This window comes from Pinus tabuliformis, chromosome 4_1 (genome assembly GCF_031772625.1).
Source record: "Pinus tabuliformis cultivar Carrire ecotype Pingquan chromosome 4_1, CPIR1, whole genome shotgun sequence".
Taxonomy (NCBI): domain Eukaryota; kingdom Viridiplantae; phylum Streptophyta; class Pinopsida; order Pinales; family Pinaceae; genus Pinus; species Pinus tabuliformis.
The window spans coordinates 198809645-198832800 of NC_142303.1; the positions used below are offsets into that span (position 1 = coordinate 198809645).

The 23156-nt window shown below is 37.3% G+C and overlaps 1 protein-coding gene across 3 annotated transcripts in view; it reads right to left on the minus strand.

Annotated features, from left to right (window-relative positions):
- Positions 1-20032: 20032 nt before the first annotated feature.
- The window catches only part of SAC9 (sacI homology domain-containing protein / WW domain-containing protein), a 339290-nt gene continuing 336166 nt past the window's right edge, over positions 20033-23156 (minus strand). For all 3 annotated transcript variants that reach the window (XM_089419453.1, XM_089419451.1, XM_089419452.1), the window contains one exon: positions 20033-20558. In XM_089419453.1, coding sequence (XP_089275579.1) covers positions 20280-20558 — 279 coding nt within the window. In that variant the 3' untranslated portion in view covers positions 20033-20279. The remainder of the gene's footprint in view (positions 20559-23156) is intronic.

The following is a 23156-nucleotide window of genomic DNA, read 5'->3' on the forward strand; positions in this document are numbered from 1 at the left end:
CTTCCATTCCCAGGAGATTTCAATCATAGTTTCTTAATTTTAGTCAGCCACCTCATACTTCATATGAGGACATATTATGTTGATTTCATCTAGTGTGACTTAATCCTTGCTTCATCCTTTTAGGAGGAGATCCTTTTTCTCTTGATCATGCTTGATTCATGTTACCTGCAACCATATGATATGATATCACAATATTAAACACAAGCATACATACCTCATTTTACCTTTAGGTCATCTAGGCTTCTTCCAACATCTTTCTTGATTGAAAAGATCTTCAATCCCTTGAACTGCTTGATTTCTCATGTCATCATCTCATGAATTCCATAAGTTAGATTTCCTGATGAAACACTTGCTACCTCTCTATATCAGTGAATCCTCCTTTGAGGTTTCCATTAGAGAATATTCAGGATCTTGCATATCCCTATCTGGCAAATGTTTCCTTGTCTTGGATGACTTCTTCCTTTCCTTTAATGTTTAATGAGGTTCCCACGAGCTACATCCTTCATGTTAGACTACCACGGATTATTCCCTTCATGATTCCCATGGTGATATCATGAACTCTTGTTTTAATGCATCCATGATGTCAGGATGCATCTTATTATCATGGTCATATCTACAAGGACTTATGATAGGACCCTTTTATGAGGGACACCATCTTACTCATAGTAGAGGTTTGTTACTCCCTCTTTCCTTGGCCCTTTTCTTCAGCTTCCTCCATCATTATAGGGATATGAGCTCCTCTCCATAATATTTCCATAGTACTATTTTGTCTTGTCAACCTTCCCTTACCTTTCTACACATATTAGAGTCCTTCAACCTTTTGTCACTTTTGCCATCAACTTGTCTGTCTCTATCTAGCATAGAGACTAGAAATTGTTGATTGAGGTAACCTTCTTGTTCATGGACATTTTTTACCTTGCTTATCAATATCGATATCAATGATGATTATCTTCTCATCATTTTTCCCATATCTCCCAATTGATATCTCATGAAGATATTCCTTGAATCTTTGATACCTTCAATCCGGTCTAAGTGATATGACCTTCTTCACTGCATTTCAGAGAGTATATCTTCTAGTATTTCATATATCTCTTTTATGTCTCCTTTCTTGCTACATAGGAAAGGGAGGACCTTAAGAGTTCCTCTTATGAATTCAAAGGAGATCTCTGATATGTTCACTGGCTTCTCTTCTTCATAAGGGTCATGACAATCCTTCTTGTTTCATGCAAGAACCTTTGATGACGTAACTAACCTATATATCTTCTTGAAATCATGAAGTCATTTCACCAAGAATGATTAATGAAAATACTTACTTGAGATGTGAAGATGAAATCTTCACCTTGATCATGTTGGCAGTAGTTGCAGCAGATGTATTGATGCTTCCTCTGACTGAGATACTTGATAGGAGGATTGCCTTCTTTGCCTTCAAGCTATCTTGATTTATATATTCAACAAACTACTGATATAATTGGGCTACATAAGGAGCCTTGAAGTATGCAACATCGAATTGAAGTTGCTTGCCATGATGTATAGAGATTCATCAGTTAGTACAACTTCTATTTTGAGTACTGTCCATATAAACTCCTATATATGCCCTCGAATCAAGTTCTGAGAATCTGAGATTTTTAAGACTGTGTTCTTTATAGAGAAGGATTCAATCTGAGATAGTGACTATCACTGGGATGTTGTAGATGAAACTATGGGAGGCACCAAAACTGTTGTCATGTACCCTGAGATCTGAATGCTTTATCTTTTGACTATTGTCATCCAAAACCCTTGTTGTTGTAGACTGTTGTTGTAAACTGCTTCCTTGATATAGGTTTAATCAAGACGATTCTTTAATGTAGATCTTGACATCCTTGAGTTTTCTTTGATTCTTTGCTTGAAACTCGATCCTTGCATGTCTCTTCTTCTTCCCTTCCTTTGACTTTTGAACCTCGCTCTTATACCATGTTGAAAAATCTAGGGAAAACATAATTAAAGAGATTCTTCTTAACATGATAACAATTTGTGAAGTGTTTTTACAATTTATATTACCTTGATCTTCTTTTCATCATTAGTGTGTGTGTTTACTTCATCAAATTGCTACCAAAAACAAAGAGACAAGAACACAAGATATTTGGCTTTCTGCCAGGGCCAAAATCTCTCCCTCTTGGAGAGGAAAAGCCACACAAAATTCTTCTTATAGAGATTTCAATTGATGAAGACCAAGACCATGACCCTTGACTTATTCTGCGACTCCAAGACCAAGACACCAATCCTCTTCTTCATCACTGCTGAGATCATCATCATCATTGTTATGTCATGACTGCTCCTTCAGTTGGATCACTGTTGCACCATGACTACTTCATTTAGATCTCCATCTCTCTAGAAACCTTTAGCAAGATCTTGACCTTATCTTTAATATGATCATGACTGATATCTATGCAATTATGTTGAGGACATGATTATTTCCAGGATGTGTACTATACCGAATCATTTCTAGGATGTGTACTACACCTAGTTACTCTTTCTTCAACAGTTTTGTGGTGATCAAGGATTCTCATGTCAACAATTGGTGATGCCTTTGCATAGGTTGTTACAAATTCCATACCTTTGTACTTCAAGATAAAGGAGTTGACTTGTGTAGATGTAATCTTTGGGATGTTGAAAGATGTGATCCACCTGTCTTGATCTTTTATGGAGATATGATTCTTTTTACTAGATGTCTTGGATAACTTATGATGGTAAATAAACCTTTTTCACCAAGTCAAAAGGGGAAAGTTAATTAAATTTATGAAATTTTTTATAAAAATCAAATCAATTAATCAAACGAAATGAATTTGGAAAAAACATTTTACATATACTTTGTAAATATAAAAAAATGTCACAACTCAACTAATTTAGCTAAACAATTGCAACTGATTGTGGTGTCCATTGATTTTGGCTTCTGATGTTGACAAGGGACAATAGGGTTTGGCTAGTTGCATAATGATCCACGATTATGTTCCTTCAAATTTAGAGGTGATAAACATTCTTTAGTGGATTGACACACCATGATAGCATGGATAACATTTTCTTTTTAAGGGACAATGTTCGATTCTAGGATGAAAATAGGTACAAGTTTGTAGGTCGCAAGGGCATGGAGTTATATAGGGAGTCAATAGGTGTTGGTGTTAACACTTTCCTCATAAATTGGGAGTGCTAACTTTTGAGTTACTCCTGAAGTGTTTATACTATGTTTGGAGGTGCTTCATGAGCTTTGAGATACATGGTGTGTTTTTAACCCTTGGAGGATCTATGATGGATTTCCACATGGAATATGGTCCATGATAGATTTGCACACAACATATGTCTTACTTAATGGTTGATTAACATCAGTTAGGTGCTCACTTGGTATTATTCCCTTGGGTGTTGAGTTCTCTTGATAGCTTAGGTGACATCCTTGATGATCACCAAATGGAGATATATTCTCACTTGGAGAACGCCTTAGGAGGAACAACATTTTGCATCTTGGTGGAGGGGAACAAGCCCTAGACAAGACAAGGTTCTTGCATATAGGCTTGGAGTTGTATTGAGGATGTGCTGGTTGAGACAATGTTTGTGCAAGGGGAGTGGGCATAGTGGAGTGTGGTTTAAGGGGTTTGGAGTCTTTGGAGGCTTGTAGGAGTATTTGGCATGTTGGAAAATATAACTAGGTTCGGCCTTCATTTAATGTAATATTTGAGTCATCTTGTAATCTACTTGTCAAAGGAACAAAGAAAAGAATTATTATTATGACTTATTATGACTTATTAAAGCATGGGTTTCATGCTTGGGTCATCATTATATTAGTCAAAGTCCCCATTGTGGACTCATAGGATTAATATTGAGTTTACAGAGTCATTTTATATTCAAAGAGACCCTTCTTGGGCTTTTGAACCATGTAAAAAAAATTAGTGTTGAGTCAAATATAATTTATGTATCCTCCACACCATGTCGGCCTAGAAGAGATCAAGTCAGCCTAAGGACATCAATTCGACCTACCTTGAAGCCTATAAAAAGAAGAAAGTTGAATTCATTTGGAGCATTTAATCTTAAGAAAGTTTGATATCTCTAAGGAAGTTGGAGAAGTGCGAAGTGGGTCTAAGGAAGACAAAGGAAGCGCGAGTTAGGTGGAGTCTAAGGAGAAGAAGAAAATCGACCTTTTGGTGCCTCTCTCTATGTGTTTCGGGCCATAGTTTGGGAGATCGAAGTCTTCCAAGTTTTACTGATGCCCAAAGCTGCTACATAGTCAAGTTGTTGGAAAAGAGGTCAAAGATCTGGGAGGCTGACTTGGTGTGGAGGGAAGGTTTGGTCTTTGTCTAAGGTGAAGAGTCTCAAATGACACTATTGAAAGGAAAATAATTTTGACTGGGTTTTCCCCTTGAGGGGGGTTTTTCCCTGGCATAGTGCCTATATCTGGTGTCCATCGTTTTATTTGCTTTTGTTTTGGTAATTGCTTGATGAACTAAAATAAAGAAGATGTTAGGTCCCTATAATACTAGTGATTCCCCCATTACTAATGTCATTGTAGCCCCTTATTGTTATTTTTGTGCCCCAGTTGTCCCCACATTTTTACTATTATGACCCATAGAATCCCACTATTGTTATTGTTGTGCCCTTATATTATTATTTTTATGTTGGCTTTGATTCTATTGTGACCCCTTAGACTCCTATATATGGAAAGGAGGTTTTGTCATTTGAATCATCCCTGAATTGTTCATTTGTGTAATGTAAAGGAGGTTTCCCCCTCGAAGAGGCTTATTTTGAAGTCGTTGATCTATTGTTTCTTCTATTTTGTGAGTTGTTTGCATAACATTTGGTATTAGAGCTTTGGATTCTAGGGTTTCGCTGCTCCAAAAAAATCATCGTGGCATTTTCGATATAACTTTTTTAATACGATGTTTCAAAATCTGATAAAAAAATTCATTTGAGCTAAAATCTTGGTGACCCTTGGGTCCAAATTTTAGAGCTTGTAAAGCTATATTTTTGGAGATATGATCCAAGAAAGTTATGGTTTTGGCAAGATCCTGAATTAAATCTCAAATAGGTGACCTTGGGAAAATATTCATAACTTTATTTTCGAGTATCAGATTGAAATTTCGTAAGAAGTTACAAAAAGAGGACAGATTGTAGTTTTTTGTGCATCGTTTTTAGGTCAGAAGGTTTACACAAGGACACGTGGAACTTCATACAAGTTATCTCTACTAAAAAATTGTATAATCAAGCCATCTTGGGAGATTTGGCATAAATCTTTCTTGGAGAATCCAATTTCGATCAAATTGGTGGCTTTGGAAAGAGGACTCAGAGGGCTACCACAGTTCACAATTTCAGACCTTGGAGATCAAAAATTTCAGAGATAACTCAGATTCAATATCAACCTCCTATAAATAAATAAATAAAGGTGTTTAGTCTTTTTAAAAATTTGCATAAGTTTTGCTTAAAAAAATTAGTTTGAAGTGATTAAAAGGGCATAGTGAAGAAAATTATCATTAGTTGATGCCCCGAAGAAAGAAAATGGAAACACCTAGTAAGCAACCCGAAAGCTCTACTATGACACATGAAGAAAAGGAAGAAATGCAACATGATATATCAAAAGTACGAGACCAAGTGCAACAAATTTCTCTCTGACAAAAAGTAACAGAAGATAAGATGGATGGTTTGAAGAATGACATCAACTGTATGAATGACAACATTGAAGATTGGAAGAAAGACATGGAAGGTTGGAAGGAAGGTTTGACAAAGTTGCTATAATACAGGCTTCTTAATGGCGACAAGGTAGTAGAGAAAACTCATAATGTGAACAAAAGAAATGTTAATCATGATTTGAAGAATGACAACATTAAAGATTTGAAGAAAGACGTGGAAGGTTTGAAGGAAGGTTTGACAAAGTTTCTACAAGAAAGACTTCCTAATGGTGAAAAGGTTGTAGAGGAAATTCATGATGAGAACAAAACAAATGGTAATCATGATTTCATAGACTCTAATATTGGAATAAAGACTCATCACGTACCAAAGATCGATATGAGAAAGGTTGATGGCAAGGATCCCGTAACATGGATACTCCAGATGGAACAATATTTCGATCTCCATAATGTGCAAAACACACAAAAGGTACACGTTGCAACTTTATATTTGGAACCCAATCAGTTTGTATGGTATTGATGGCTTCGCACTCATAAACAAATTGTCACTTGGTCAATTTTTACAGACGAAATGATAGCACATTATGAGGATACAAAGAGCAACACCTTCTTTATCCAATTGATAAATCTCAAAAAAAGGGTTCAATGGTGGAGCACATTGAGGACTTCCAAAAATTGAATACAATGGTAAATGATATTCCAGAGGAGCATAGGATTGATGTGTTCATAGGGACTTTAAAAAATAACATCCAAAATGAGGTTCGCCTTTGGGAACCTAATTCATTGGAGAAGGCATTCAAGTTGGCAAGAAAAATTGAAAGCAAAATTATGGCAACAAGGAAGCCTACCACTCACAACTATAAAGATGGAAGCGTTGCTGCCCTAGCCTTTCACAACCTACAAGGTTGACACCACAACAATTGGAAGAAAAAAGAGCAAAGGGGCTTTGTTATAGGTGTGATAGAAAATACACTAAAGGTCATAAGTGTGCTGAGAATAAATTATTTTACATAGATTGTGAAGAGGATGAAGAAAAGGAACAAGAAACATCAAAATAAGAGGATATACATCAGGAATCAACCATAGAGAAATAAGAAATGAGTCCAACCATATCTTGTAATTCATTGGCGGGAATTACTACTCCTCAAACTCTCAAGATAGAAGGACATATCAAGAATAAAAATATAATAGTGTTAATTGATTCGGGTAGTACCCATAGTTTTATTCATTGTAAGATAGCTAAGGAATTGAATTTCTTCCTATATCCAGCACCAGAGGGTCAAGTGATGGTTGCAAATGGAGGAACCATAAATTGCTCTGGAAAGTGCCATAATATCAAGCTATCCATGGGAGAATATGTATTGAATAGTCTTATGATTTCTATTCCAATGGGTGGTACTGATGTTGTACTAGGAGTACAATGGCTACAATCTTTGAGTACGGTAGCTTTTAACTTTCATGAACTTTTCATGAAATTTTGTTGCGAAGGAAAGGAATTTGAATTAAGGGGTATTGCAGGGAAACCGGGGAAGATAATCAACTCTAACAACATGAAAAAGCTTCTAAAGAAAGAACAATGGGGTGTAATTGCACAATTATGTTCACTAGAAGTTCCCACATCTTAATCATCTATTTCTCCAGATCTCAAAAAGTCTTGGACGATCATTCCAAGGTGTTTGAGACTCCCAAAGGCCTCCCACCTATTCGTGATCATGATCATGCTATTCATTTGATTCCAGGAAGTGTTCCTCCAAACATCAGGGCTTACAAATATCCCTATGCCCAAAAGAGTGAAAATGAATGTATGGTTGCAAAAATGCTAGAGGTTGGTATAATTCAACCTAGTCAAAGTTCTTTCTCTGCTCCACTATTATTGGTGCACAAGAAGGATGGATCATGGTGCATGTGTCTGGATTATCGGGAGCTCAACAAGCTCACTATTAAAGATAAATTTCCCATTCCTATCATTGATGAATTATTGGATAAATTACATGGAGAAATTTACTTCACCAAGTTGGATCTTCGTTTAGGATATCATCAAATCAAAATGAAGACTGAAGACATTTTGAAAATAGCATTTAGAACTCATGAGGGGCATTATGAATTTTTGGTCATGCCTTTTGGCCTTACCAATGCACCTTCTACATTTCAAGGTTTGATGAATTCCATTTTCAAACCCTTCCTTAGAAAATGTGTGTTAGTATTTTTTGATGATATACTAATATAAAACCAATCTTGGAAGGATTATGTTCAACATGTTGACAAGGTGCTCAAACTATTGGAGGAGAAACATTTATATGCAAAAACCTCCAAATGTTTCTTTGGATTACAAGAGGTGGAATATCTGAGTCATATTGTATCTCATGAAGGTGTTAAGGTAGACCCTAGAAAAATTAAAGTCATTAAGGAATGGAAAATCCCCACATCCATAAAGCATATGCGAGGATTTCTTGGCTTGACAGGGTATTATCGCAAGTTTGTTAAGAATTATGGGAAAATAACAACACCTCTAACAACATTACTGAAGAAAGATACATTTTCTTGGACTCCAGAAGCAACGAATACCTTTGAATATCTTAAAGAGGCAATGTGCCAAGCACCAATCTTAGCTACGCCAAACTTCACAAAAACATTTATTGTGGAATGTGATGCGTTAGGAAATGGAATTGGTGTTGTTTTAATGCAAGAAGGAAGACCCATTGCTTTTGAAAGTCGTCCAATCAAAGGGAAGTATTTACACAAAGTTATTTATTAGAAGAAAATGTTGGCAATACTACATGCACTTAAAAAATGGCAACCTTACCTAATGGGAAGACACTTCAAGGCAAAAACGGACCATGATATTCTTAAATACTCTTTAGAACAAAGATTGTCTTCATAAGAGCGACAAAAATGGGTCACAAAGATGTTGGGTTATGACTTTGAAATCATCTACAAACAAGGGAAGCAAAATGTTGTTGTGGATGCATTCTCAAGAAAGGATGAGGATGTGAAATCATTGTTTTGTGCCATCTCTATCATCCAACCAGATTGGATAAACGAAACAAGGGATGAATGGAAGAATGACGAAGAAGTGTGGGCACTCATTCAAAAGTTGCAGCAAGATCCCAGTACATCTGATACATTTAGCTAGAAATATGATTCGTTATGTTACAAAGATCGTTTATACCTCTGTAAGAATTCCCAACTCAAACAAAAGATTATTTTGGAATTGCACACCTCTCCCTTAGGAGGGCACTCGGGATTTTTAAAAACTTACCATAGGGTTGAGAAGGAATTTTTTGGGATGGCCTTAAATATGATAATCAAAAGTTTGTGGTGGAATGTTTGGTTTTCCAACAAAATAAAGTTGATACAATTAAGACCCCAGGTCTGGTACAATATTTATCCATTCCAAGTCAACGTTGGGACGAGGTTTCAATGAATTTTATCATAGGTTTACCCAATTCCGAAGGAAAGAGTGTCATCATGGTGGTAGTTGATAGACTTACCAAGTATGCACACTTTTTGTGCATTATCTCATCCATTTAAAGCCCGTACAATTGCTACTACATTTATGGAAACAATTCAAAAGCTACATGGAAATCCAAAGATTATTGTAAGCGATAGAGATCCCATTTTCACTGGACATTTTTGGACTAAATTATTTTCTTGTCTGGGTACTCAGTTAGCTCATAGTTTATCTTATCATCCTCAATTTGATGGGCAAATTAGGATAGCGAACAAATGTTTGGAAGGATATCTTCGTTTCTTTGTATCTGATAAACAAACACAATGGGTCAAGTGGTTGCCTCTAGCTAAATGGTTGTATAACACTTCCTTCCATACTGCAATAAAAATGACCCCATTTATGGCACTTTATGGATATCATCCACTGTCCACCACAACATCTTCAAGAGAAAATTCTAAGGTTCAAGCACATGAAGATCACATTGAGCATCAACAACAGGTTCTCCAACTCTTAAAGGATAACCTCAATTTGGCATAGAATAAAATGAAACAACAGGCAGATCAACATCGTAGCGAAATAAGTTTTGATGTAGGTGACTCGGTATTTTTACAACTACAGCCATACAAACAAATGTTCCTCAAGCAAGCTAAGAAGGATAATAAATTATCACCAAAGTATTATGGTCCATACAAGGTATTATATTGGTACTATGGTATACAAATTGGAACTTCCTACATCTTCTCGAGTGCACCCAGTTTTCCATGTTTCATGCTTAAAGAAGGTTATAAGTGACAAGCTCCTAGTTCAAACAATATTGCCAGAACTTGACGAAGAAGGAAAACTCATATTGGAACCTCAAGCAGTCACAGAAACAAAAACTCGCCAGCTACAAAATCAATCAATTTTAGAGTATCTCATCAAGTGGAAGAACCTACCCATTGAAGATTTCACATGGGAAAATGATAATTTTAGACAGAAGCATCCAAAACTACTCAAGCGTTGATGACAACACTTTTTTGAATGAGAGGGGCATGTTAGGTCCCTATAATACTAGTGATTCCCCCATTACTATTGTCATTGTAGCCCTTTATTGTTAGTGTTGTGCCCCAGTTGTGCCCACATTGTTATTATTGTGCCCCATAGAAGCCCACTATTGTTATTGTTGTGCCCTTATATTATTATTGTTATGTCGGCTTTGATTATATTGTGATCCCTTAGACTTTTATATATGAAAAGGAGGTTTTGTCATTTGAATCATCCAAGAATTGTTCATTTGTGTAATGTAAAGGAGGTTGCCCCCTCGAAGAGGCTTATTCTGAAATTGTTGATCTATCTTTTATTCTATTTTGTGAGATGGTTGCATAACAGAATATATAAATAAAACCTAATAAGAAGTCAAGAACATCATAAATAATTATCAAGTATAAGAAAATCTTTTTGCCTTTCTGATTTTCTAACATGGTATCAGAGCTTTGGTGAAGAAAGAAGAAAAAGGCAGTGTCAAGCACTTGATCAAGGAATCATTCAAAAGGGTTATTCAAGGGAAGAAGTCTACCATCTTCAAAGACAGTTTATAACACAATCAAGGGAGAGAACAAACTTGAAGGAGCTTCAAACTACAGGTCCTGGGAAAAGATGATTGACCTCATCCTTGAAAAGAACAAGGTGATAGACTTAGTCTAAGGAAAAGTAAAGAAGCCTACATAAGACTCTGGGAAATGTATGAAGCCTTGTCAAAGTTATTCACTATTAAGAACATTGGTCAAGTAGCAAGCTTGAAGAATGAACCAAGGACCACAAAGATGACTAAATAAGACACAGTGGTCTCCTTCTTTGTGAAGATAAAAATAATCAAAGATGATCATTTGGCCATTGATGAAATTCTTCCAGACAAAGAACTCATGATCACTTCTCTATTAGGATTGCCACCTACTTGGGGTGCATTTGCTGCAAGACTTAACAGTTGGAAGGAAGCTCCCACTTTTGAAGAACTATGGACTGTTTGCAGTCAAGAACAATCAAGAATATCATTAGTTTCCAATTTTGAAAATTTTGAAAATGCCTACATTGCTCAACATAAAGGAAAGAAATTGAAAGGACCAAGGAAGAAAGTTGACATGTCCAAGGTAGAATGCTATCAATGCCATACGAAGGGTCACTACAGAAGTGACTATCCTGACAACCCAAGAAATAAGAAGAGAGAAAGAGATCATGCTAATATTGCTGAAAAAGCAGATCCAAAGAAAGTCAAACTTGAAGAATCTGACATAAGGGACCTGCACTACTAAGTCCTTTGTTTTAGTCTTACATGTCATATTTTGTATTTTTGATGTTTTAGAATCTACAGGTTTTAACATGCATTTGGAAACGACATTTTCTTTTGTTTTATAAGTTTATAGGTATCCCTCAAAAGCTTTGGAGGGAGACCCCAACATCTCCCAAAGATAAGTATCCCTTTTCCTTTCAATCTTTGGTTTCATGTACTTATCAAAGTTTTGATTATATTAATACTAATCACCATTCTCCCTCTATTGTCTTGATTAGGAAAACATATGCTATATCCTCAAGGAGTTTGTAGAGAGTCACCCAAGATAAGGTCTGTCGAAAAACAAAGGTATGCCAGAAACTACAAAACATTGATTTCTTTATATTAAATGTTTATTCATTTGACAATCTATTACTAACATTGTTATGTCTAGCTATATTGAATCATAATGATTCTTGTTTTGGGTGATTCATCACTTGATAAATCTACCCCACTCATATTCTTAATTGATTTTATAGAACCCTAGACAGGTTCTCTGGAAAACCCTAACCTAAGGGTATGCTAATGTGAATGACTGAAACCCTAAACTACTTAGGGTTATTGAGAAATGCTATTTGAAGTCTTAATTGATGATGTCATGTTTGGGATTTTTGGTATGATCAAGAAAACCTAACTTGTTAGGGTTGAATGATAAAGTCTAAAATCCCAAACCTTTGAAGTTTTGGTAAATTTGGGTTTGTTATGTTCTTATATTGAAACCCTAACTCATTAGGGTTTGGTGGAATGTGTAAGCAAGACCCTTATAATGTCTTAGAAATGATTTCCTTGGAATGTGTGTTTGTCCGACCAATCCCTAGTCCAATCAAGTTTGTCTAACTCTTGTTGATATTTATGAAGTTGGGTCTGACTAACACAAGTGAAAATTCCACAAGAATCCCTACTGCAACAAACTGATGTTACGTTTCCAACTTGTTAATCCATACAAGTTATTTACTGTGTTCTACAGTAAATATCAAAGTAAATACCACTAAAGCCTTCACTTAATTAAATTATAAGCGGAAAAAAAATACTGAGCAAGAAAGAAAATACAACACAATAAACACCGTTATTTTTGGACAAATGTCCCCAGAAAAACCCAATGCGGGAAAACCGATCTAACAACTCTGAGGGTTTATTATTATTAAGTCGTAGTTCTGAATACAACTCTGGATACCCTTCCTGCAATCCAATTACAGAGAAAAATACACTGGAAAGAAACTAGTGTGATTACCTCACTTCACACAGCAAATCCCTCTGATCTGATAATTGAATTGACTATCCCCGGCTACAACTGCGCTACCCCTTCACAGTAACTGTGTGGGCTTGTGTGGAGCTCTCGAAGGCTCTGCGTCAGCTCTGCGCTAGGTCTCCTTGCCTCGTGAAGTTCTGACGCCAACACTTCTCGGTTGATCCGGCAGGTCCCTGGCAATTTCGGACTTTTGTTGGAAGACAACTTTGCATCTGCATTGGCCCTTTTGCCTCTATGTTAAGCATTGTGTGGGCCTTCCTGGGTTTGTGTTGCCTCCACTGGTGCTTCTCTACCTCTCTGCTGAGTACTCGAGGTTCCAAAGAAGATCCTCTAACCCGACCATCCCTACCCCTCAACTGCAAGAAATCTCCTCAATTGAATTCCCTCCTGAGAACCTCTCACTTCAGAAATTTGATTTCTTGATCTCTCTCGGTGTGTTTTCAAAATGACCCTCAAGCCCCCTTCTTATATCTTTATGTTGGAAATTTACCAACGACCTAGATTAACTCCTAATCAAAGGTTCAAATTGTTTTGACTTGATCTCCGTCTTTTTCTAGAAGTTACACCCACAATTAGATTAATACCCATTAATATTTTATTTTTCCTAAGTTTAGACTTAGGACCTCCATTAAAAATATTAATTATTTTAATATAATCATCTCTAGGTGGAATTTCCCAAAACACTTTTTGGGTTCTTTGGAATGCATGTGCTCAAGCCTCCTTGCAAAATTTAAGGCCTAGAGCACATCTGATGCTACCCAAAATCAACACTCCCTCTTAGCGAGGAATGTGCTCTAGCATATACCGCTGTCGCATATTGCTCTGACTCTAAAGCATCATCCTCTGTGATGTTGATGTCTGACATGTCCACCAACTACTGCACTACTTCTGTGATTGTATTTCTGCCTTTGACACTGCCATTGCCAATGCTACATATGTACTACAACTCCCTCTCAAATGTTGCATCTGTTATGTTGCTAACACTACCACTACTAACATTGCATCTATACTGCAACTCAGTGGTTGAGAGAAGAAACTGAAAAAAAAGTACAAAATTACTAAACTAACTATGTTAAGTATGCTACCACGTGAATGTTGGAACTGACTGTTGCTAGTCTCTACGCTGACCCTCTAAATCTATTGCGCTGCTCAGACTCTGGCGCTCCTAATCAATGCAATTGTCTCCCGACACTCCTCGGTATCATCCGACACTAGTCCATCCTGCTACTTCCGATCTAGGCTCTCGTTGCAAGGTATTGATCCAAGAGGTGGACTCCTCAAGGATTCTGTGCATCTGTAGCTCTTTCAAACTACAACTCCAAATCAGCACACCTCCCTCCTGGAGGTATCTTGGCTGTCATGGCGAATTCCTCCTCTTCGATCTTCACAGGCGCAACCTTCAGATCGTGTTTCTCATCCTTTTCCTTCTTCATGAGAGGACACTGAGATGCATAGTGGCCCATCTCACCACATATGAAACACTTCACCTTCGAGACGTCTTTCTTTCATCTTCGTTGTTGTTGTTGTCCCCTTGATGCAAGGGTTGGATTATCCTACTTCCTCCTTGGGCTCCGCCCCACTACTGCCACTGCTTCCGTCAAGTTTGACCATGACCAGGTCTCTCCTCAACTCCTCTTGTTTTAGAGTTGCCCACATCTCATCCCAATTAGGCAATGTTTCTCTGCCCAAGATACTCTAGATAAAGACTTGCCACTTATTTGAGACGGAATTGATGGTCAGTCTAACTAAATCAGAATCCTGAGGTGTATGCCCCGCAATAGACAACTCATCACGGGTTTCCTTCAGCATCGTGAGGAATGGATCCACATGCTCTCCCTTCTACATCAACTTTTTCGAACTCCCTTCTTCTGTTCAACGTTGGATCTACTGGCTCTACTCTTCTTGCTTCACCTGTAGCTCTAATACCATGTGAAAAATCCACAATAGGAATCCCTACTACAACAAACCGACGTTACTTCTCCTACTTGTTAATCCATACAAGTTATTTACTGTGTTCTGCGGTAAATATCAAAGTAAATACTACTGAAGCCTTCACATAATTAAATTATAAGCGGAAACAAGATATTGAGCAAGAAAGAAAATACAACACAATAAACACCGTTATTTTTGGACAAATGTCCCCGGAAAAACCCAATGCGAGAAAACCGTTGCAGCAACTCTGAGGGTTTATTATTATTAAGCAGTAGTTCTAAATACAACTCTGGATGCCCTTCCGGAAATCCAGTTACAGAGAAAACTATTCACCCACCTACCCCAATCCCCGAAGGAAAATATTGAAAGGCCAACCAAGTGCGAATCCAAGTGCAAAGTATATTAATTAATATACCACTGCTTATACTAATAATCGACTGCATGATCACTTTCATAATCTACAGAAGAAATCCATTGTTCCTATCAAGGTATGACTAACCAAACAACTTAGTGGAGTGGAAAGCATTCTCCCTAGAGCCTAACCAAACTAAGTGGTAAGGGGTAAAAGTAAAAGCTGAAGCTAATCCTTTAACTTGTAATCCGTATGGGGATGGCAACCAATAGCCCTAGAATCTCTTCCACGAATCTCGGCCCCACGGAGAAGACATCGATCCATGACCTCGAGCGGCGCACCGACCAAAGGGAGGGATGCCCCTACAGAATGCATGGTCAGTCAATCATCCAATCAATCGACTAATCAATCCACCTGTTTGCTTGGTCCCCATCTAGTCTGCTCCAACTACACCATCCAAAATCTAGGTACTTACAGACATTGGCAGAAAACTTAGTGAGATTACCTCACTTCACCCAGCAAATCCCTCCGATCCAGCAGCTGAACTGACTATCCCTGACTACAATTGTGTTGCCCCTTCGTAGTAACTGCGTGGGCCTGTGTGGAGCCCTTTGAGGCTCTGCGTCAGGTCTCCTTGCCTCCTAGAGCTCTGACGTCAGCCCTTCCCATTGATCCTGCAGCTCCCTAGCAATTTCAGACTTCTGCTGGGAGAAAACTCGGCCTCTGCGCTGGCCCTTCTAGCTCTACGTCAAGCACTGCGTGGGCCTTCCTGGGTCTGTGTGACCGCCATGGGTGCTTCTCTACCTCTCTGTTGAGTATTCGGGGTTCCGTAGAAGATCCTCCAACCCAACTATCCCTACCCCTCAACTACAAGAAATCTCCTTAGTCAAATTCCCTCCTGAGAACTTCTCACTTCAGAAATTCAATTTCTTGATCTCTCTCGGTGTGTTTTCCAAATGACCCTCAAGCCCCTTCTTGTATCTTTCTATTGAACAACCAATGACCTAAAGTAACTCCTAATCAAAGGCTCAGATCGCTTTGACTTGATCTCCGTCTTTTTCTAGAAGTTACACCCACAATTAGATTAATATCCATTAATATTTTAATTTTCCTAAGTTTAGAATTAAGAACTCCATTAAAAGTATTAATTATTTTAATATAATCATCTCTGGGTGGAATTTACCAAAACACTTTTTGGGTTCTTTGGAATGCATGTGCTCAAGCCTCCCTACAAAATTTGAGGCCTAGAGCACATCTGATCCTACCCCAAATCAACAACACATGATATGAAATGCATATGCATGATAATGAATTCCTAGATGTATGAGTTGATCTGTCTATCAGTGATCATGAATCCTAGAGTTTGGAAATAAGCCCTAGTCAAAGGTTGTTTCTCTAGGATGATAGTATTTGTGAAATTCTAGGGTTTTGGAGTTAAACCTTAGTAGAAGTGAAAATATCTTATGTATGATGACAGTGTGATAATTTGAGATTTGTGTAATATTGTTGAAATCTGAGTTTTGGTTGTGATTGATGTTTGATTGAAAAATCTAGGGTTTGCAACTAACCCTAGTGGAAGCTAGTTATGTTGATGAATAAGCTGTGATTGGTTTTGTTTGATTAATTCTCATGTATGAAATCTAGGATTTGTGTGAAACCCTAGTAAGGAGTCTTATGAATTCTGAAAGTTGTTAAATGTTTTTCGTTTGATCTATATTTTTGAAATTGTTTCTAGGGTTTTCATATATTAAAAGGTATGTCATACCTTTGGAAGAAACATTAAAACCCTAGATGTAATGAAAGTTTTTATGAAGCAGTCTAGGGTTTATGACTAAGTCCCTAGTAAGATGTTGATAGAGTATGTCTCTTGTTTGTTTTTGTATCTGATATATAAGGTTGAAATGCTTATGTAATTCTAATATGACTAACTTCATGCTTCTATAGATTTGGTTGTACTCACTATCCAAGTTGTGCAGGTTCACACTCTTCAATATGATGAAGATGTTCGTTGATAAGCATGATGTGGATGATGACAACTCTCATGAAAATGATTGGAAGCCAGAAAAGATTCTCCGATGTCGAAGTAAAGAAGTTGATCTCCCCAGATTAAGAGGGAGCTTGGATAAAGGAAAGCTCCCTAGTTGAGAGGGAGGGCATATAATAGTTTTGATTGGAGAATGTTTGACGATGTGTTGTTGTATATGAAGTAGGAAAGTGAAGTGTATGTTTGAGGAATCTTCTGTCAAAGATTCGATTGATAGTCCTACTATGATGAGGAGTAACATATGTTGTCTAAAAAACCCCGAAGGTTTTTACTTGATTATGTACATGCGAAAGAGACCCTTCTTGGGCTTTTGAATCATGTAAAAAAATTCAGTATTGAGTCAAATATAATTTATGTATCATCCACACCAAGTCGGCCTAAAAGAGATCAAGTCAGCCTAAGGACATCAATTTGGCCTCCCTTGAAGCCCCTATAAATAGAAGCAAGTCGAATTCATTTGGAGCATCTAATCTCCAGAAAGTTCGATATCTCTCTAAGGAAGCTGGAAAAATGTGAAGTGGTTTTAAGGAATCCAAAGGAAGTGCAAGTTAGGTGGAGTCTAAGGAGAAGAAAAAAGTCGAATTTTTGGTGCCTCTCTCTCTCTCTCTGTTTCGTGCCTTAATTTGGAAGATCAAAGTCTTCCAAGTTTTGTCGATGTCGGAAGTTGTTACATAGTCAAGTTGCTGGAAAAGAGGGCGAAGATGTAGGAGGCTGACTTGGTGTGGAGGGAAGGTTTGGTCTTTTTCTAGGGTGAAGAGTCCCAAAGAATACTATTGAAAGGAAGAGAATTTTCACTGGGTTTTCCCCTCGAGAGGGGTTTTTCCTTGGCATAGTGCCTATATTTGTTGTCCATTGTTTTATGTGGTTTTGCTTTGGTAATTACTTGATGAAATGAAAGAAAGAAGATATAAAGAAAACCTAATAAGAGTTCAAGAACATCACAAGTAATTATCAAGTATAAAAAAATCTTTGTGATTTTCTAACATGACACATTTTGTGGAGCACCCTTGTATTTGGAGCCTTGCTTGTGGACATCATGTTGGAGCTTGACATGTTTACTATTAGAGTGTAGTGCTCCACAAGTACAAGCCTATATGTGATTATTGTAGGTTGTTCACAAGGGTATCAACCCACATAGTATTGTTGGATTCTCTTACTTCTCATATATATATAGGGGAGAGAGAGTGTCCTTCACACACTCATCATTCTTGTTCACCTTATGTTAGAGATGTGACAAGAGGAGTGAAGCAATCTTCCTCTCTCAAATCTTCTTTTGTACTTTATCTTGTCCATGAATCACTAAGGTTTCTTGGAGCATCTTGGACCATCTAGAACACCAAGGTTAGGGTTTCCTCCCTTGGAGAATTGGAGATTAAGGTTTTGTGATGAAACCCTAGGTTGTACTTGTTTAAGGGAAAAAGAGAAGATATGCTTATGCACATGCTTGTTGAGTTCCTTGGCATAAGGGTTTTCATTGTTTTCCATCACTAGGATTGTACTAGCCTAGTGATGATGCTATGGCATGTATATGGATTTAATCTTTAGGAATATTAATAAAAATTCTAGCTGTCCGATACTTGTGTAATCACATATTTGATTTTCAGTGATCTATTACTTCACGTTTTGGTATGTCTCAAATATTTGACATAAGTCAAGGTTGAAATAGTTAAGTGATCCAACATTGAAGAAGATAGGGTAATTTTTCTGTTCTATTTGCAACTGTCATGAGTAAATTTCAGATCTGATTTTGCAAGATAGGATTGTTCTGGAGGGCTAAAACTTATGGGCACACATTTAGTATATTTTCTCTTGGATTGTCTTTGTTGATTAGGTTTACGAGGTGAAATATTATCTGTTATTGCTGTTGTTTTGCATTAAACGCTAAATAGCATTAATTTCTACATGTAACTTATCCCAGTTTTTTCATACAGGTTGGAAGAAAAACAAATCTCTCAAATGCATTCACTGTTATTTGATTCCCATCCAATCAACTCCCCTCATATGAGCAAGCCCATCAATAAAATGTAGTACTAATCCAATCATTTTTCTTTCATCACTGAAACTTGAGCGGCTAGTAACCATTTCTATTTCGTCACAAAAACAGCAGAGGCCAATCTCGAGTTTGCTAATCCACTAAGAGGGTTAAACTGTAGCGTAGACTCTTTTAATTCGTATTGTTCTACTTCCACTATTCCATAGTTTGCTTCCCTTGTTTGACCCAGACCCATGATTGTCACTAAGGCCTTCATTGTTAGTTTGTGGAGTTACATAGCATTTGATGAAAGATTGTATATCGTCTTGTATGGGAATCTTGTTCATAGCTTATTTGATTGCTATTTTCTTCCTGGATATATCATCTCGCTTCTTCTCACCATCTAACTGCCTCACCCTTTAAGATTGTTCTTTCACTTGTTTTTGCAATTATGCTTTGGATCTAATTTATGTCATCATCCTCCTTCCCTATAAAGGTCTTTCGATCAAAGATTATGGCCGTGGGAGAATCTCCTTAAAACAAAGATCAAAGATCATTCAGCTGCGTTACCTCTTGTAATGTTCCAAACTTAGAAACAAAATATTTTGCAACCAAACAGTGCTCCAATTTGACATGGTTGAGTAGTGTGCTTCTTACCTAGTATGTAACCTTGGGCTTGGCTTATATCAGTAATTTACTTTCGAATTGCAACTGGTATTTATAACTGCATGTTGATATTTGGGATACCATATTTGTAACTACAAACACTTATTTTGGTTTGAAAATATTCTGTCACACTTAAACCTACAAAATAATGTTACTTGGTTTGCAAAAAAATATTCTATTTCTGTGGCACATTAAATGTGAAGTCTAGGCAGCATGTGGCTAGTTCCGTCTTACAATAGATACTGCTTATACATCAACTGAGAATTCAAATATTGCTAAGCATTCTATTGTGCAAATACCTCAATTATATTTTCACTGTGACTGTTCCATGATTACATAAAGGTTAAGGAAATTGATGATTGTTGTCCACAACGTTTACAATTTAAACAATAATAATAACAAACTATAGAAGCTCGTGAAACTAACAAAACACTTTTAATGTTTGATTAACATTAAACTACATAAAATGAAATATTATAAACCATCGCTTAAATTAGTATACACTTGCTCATGGCCATGTTTTATATAACTTCTTACTCGTGACCATGTTTCATTTCACTTCTATAAAATTTAAGGGGCATACCATTATATTTTACAGCATTTATAATCATAACTTGTTCATAACTATTAATTTTCAGATCTTGGGCATCAACAAAAGTTCTGTTATACAGCAGACAGATTTGCCCACTTTCCAAGCTCAAAAGGTTGGGCATAATGATATACTTTGATTTTGTTTGCTAGAGAGAGTCCAGATGCCAAAGGGGGGTCTCTAACATCAAACTCATCTTGTTCTGTTGAATCATCATAGAAAGCTGTAATGTCTCCTAGCAATTCAAATGTTATCCTTTGAGCCTGCATTGGTTGTGGAAAATCAAAATACAAAGCCGTTCCTGCTTGAGCTTCAGGCAGCCTATATTCACCTACACGAACAACATTTGATTCCTGTAGAACACAACCCAAATCAGTCAACACAAACAAAGTTAGTACAGCACATTAAGCCCCAAAAAGTGAAGCCATTAATCAGATATTCATAGTAATTTTGCATAATAACAATCATGAGATCAGATCTGAGGAAAGGCTGTTTATACCACATATAGAACTAACTACTGTCCTAGGTATTACCCCCTCATATAGCATAGGGACTATTCCAGGTTGAAGATTCTGCCCAAGGCTGCATTTGGAGTATTTTTGGATATGGAATCAAGGTGGTAATAGTTTGATGCATATTTACTGATGGATTTCCATCTTTTGTTACAATCATCATCTCAATTTTTGGAGGCTTGCATCTTGAACATGAGGAGTTTGGTAGAGTGTTGGCTGACTTCATGGGGTTTTTGTCTTAGCAAAATGCACTCTCAATTGGCCCCTACCGCATTCATGGTAGGAATTCCGATATCCTAAGGGTTTTCCCAAGTAATATTGGTGAATTGATGCTCCTTCATGTTGTGCATTCATGGCTTGGTGTGCTTATAGGTTTCCCTAGCTTCCATCGCATATTATTGTTTATTGCCTGGTACGCTACTCCTTAAGATAGCATGCTTTCACCAAGTTTTCAGATGACTTTCTGCCAACAGAAGGTCTTCCTCCTCTCCATGCTATCAAACGCTCCTTGAATTAGTTCTAACTTCTAGGGGCTTCTCTACCTGATATTCCAACCTACCAATTCGCCCCATGCGAGGATTACAGAAATTGAAAGACAATTCAATCCCTTTTAATTCTGGCCATCTTCAATTCGACTCCTCCCTTTCTGCTTCCATAGCCTTCGTTATCCCTGAGAAACATACTAGAGACTGGTGTCTAATCACCGACTATCATGCTCTCAACAAAAACACTGACAAAATTCATTATCTGCTATGTTGCATTGATGATTTGTTGGACCACCTCAAAGGTGCTATGCTATTTACTAAGATGGATTTAACTACGAGTTATCATCAAGTTTGCATGAACCCCTGTGATACTTGGAAGACCTCATCCAAGACAATGTTTAGGTTATATGAGTGGTTGGGCATGCCCTTTGGGCTTACCAATGCTCTTGCTACATACACAAAGGCTCATTAATGTGAAAAATTCCTTGAAATGCAGCAAATGGAAATAATTCTTCTAACTGATAAAATTATTACGCAGTTTATTTTGTTTACGGCAAAATAACGAAATATTCACACTGTGATTTCCTCACCAAATAAAAAATATTGCGGAAGCTAAAATAGGAATTGAGAAATGCTAGCACACACAAAAATAACACAATTATTTTTGGACAAAAGTCCCTAGAAAAAACCCATTGTGGGAAAACTGGAGCAGTAGTTGAGGGTTTTATTATTATGCGGCAGTGAAAAATTTTAAGTACAATTGGATGCCAAAACCGGCGATCCTCTACAAGATAAAATGGCCACAAAAATTAGTGAGACAAATTTCGTCTCACCTGGCACTGATCCAATGCCACAACTGGCACAAATAAGTTACACAAAAGCCCCTGTGCTAGCCTCTGCGTCACCCCTGTGCTTGGAAACTACAACTGATCAAGTCATCTTCCCAACTCAGCCTCTGAGAACGACTTGCTGACCCCTTCCAGAAATTGCCCAGGCCTCCAATAATTGAATCGACCCTCTATCTGGCCAAATCCAACTCTGCCTCTAAAGCTTTCGCGCAGACCCCCATTGAGGAAACTCGACCCTCCTATAGTTGACTCTTCGGAACTGGAAAAATTCCTACAGACTCACTGTCTCTACCCCTCTCTGTCTCTACATCCCCCCTCTGGCCTGAACTCTTCCGACAAAATGTTGCTCTCTAGAAAATCGAACTGCCCAAGGAAACTTGCTCTCCAAGTGTGTTTTTCCATCTACCCATCGACCTCTTCTTATAATCTCCAGTTGCAACTCCAACGACCATGATTAAAACTTAATCGATGGTTGAGATCATCTCCAAGTCGATCCATGTGAGTTTCTAGAAAATTCTCACCTTTCTCAATTAATTGCTATTAATTAACCAATTTTCCTAAGTTAAACTTAGGAAGAATTTAAATGATGGTCAATTAATTTAATTGAGCTATCTCTAGGTGGCATTTCTAGAAACAAATTTTGGGTTTTGGAGAACTCATGTGCTTTATGTTGAAATATGTAACTAGGTTCCGTCTTCATAATGACACGTGTAATCATGATTTTATGTATTTGATGTAATAAGAAAAATAAATTTGTTTTTGTTAATCTTGAGGCATGGGTTTCATGCTCAAGGAGGTTTATTTTTTAGGTCAAGCTCCCATTGAGAGCTTCTAGGTCATTATCATATATGAAAGACCCATTTGGGGCATGTTACATATTGTAAAGAATTTATTTGAGTCAAATTAGAGTCCAAAGACCCTCCAAGATCAAGTCAAATGTGCAAGCATCAAGTTGGCTTCATGGAACAAGTCGGCCTAAGGACACTTCAAGTCATCCTAAATGGATGTGTCAAGAAGCCTATATATAGAGCCATCGACCTCATTTGAAGACCACTCAGTCAAGTACAAGAAGTTCGACCATTGGACAAGAAAAGAGTCTCACATCA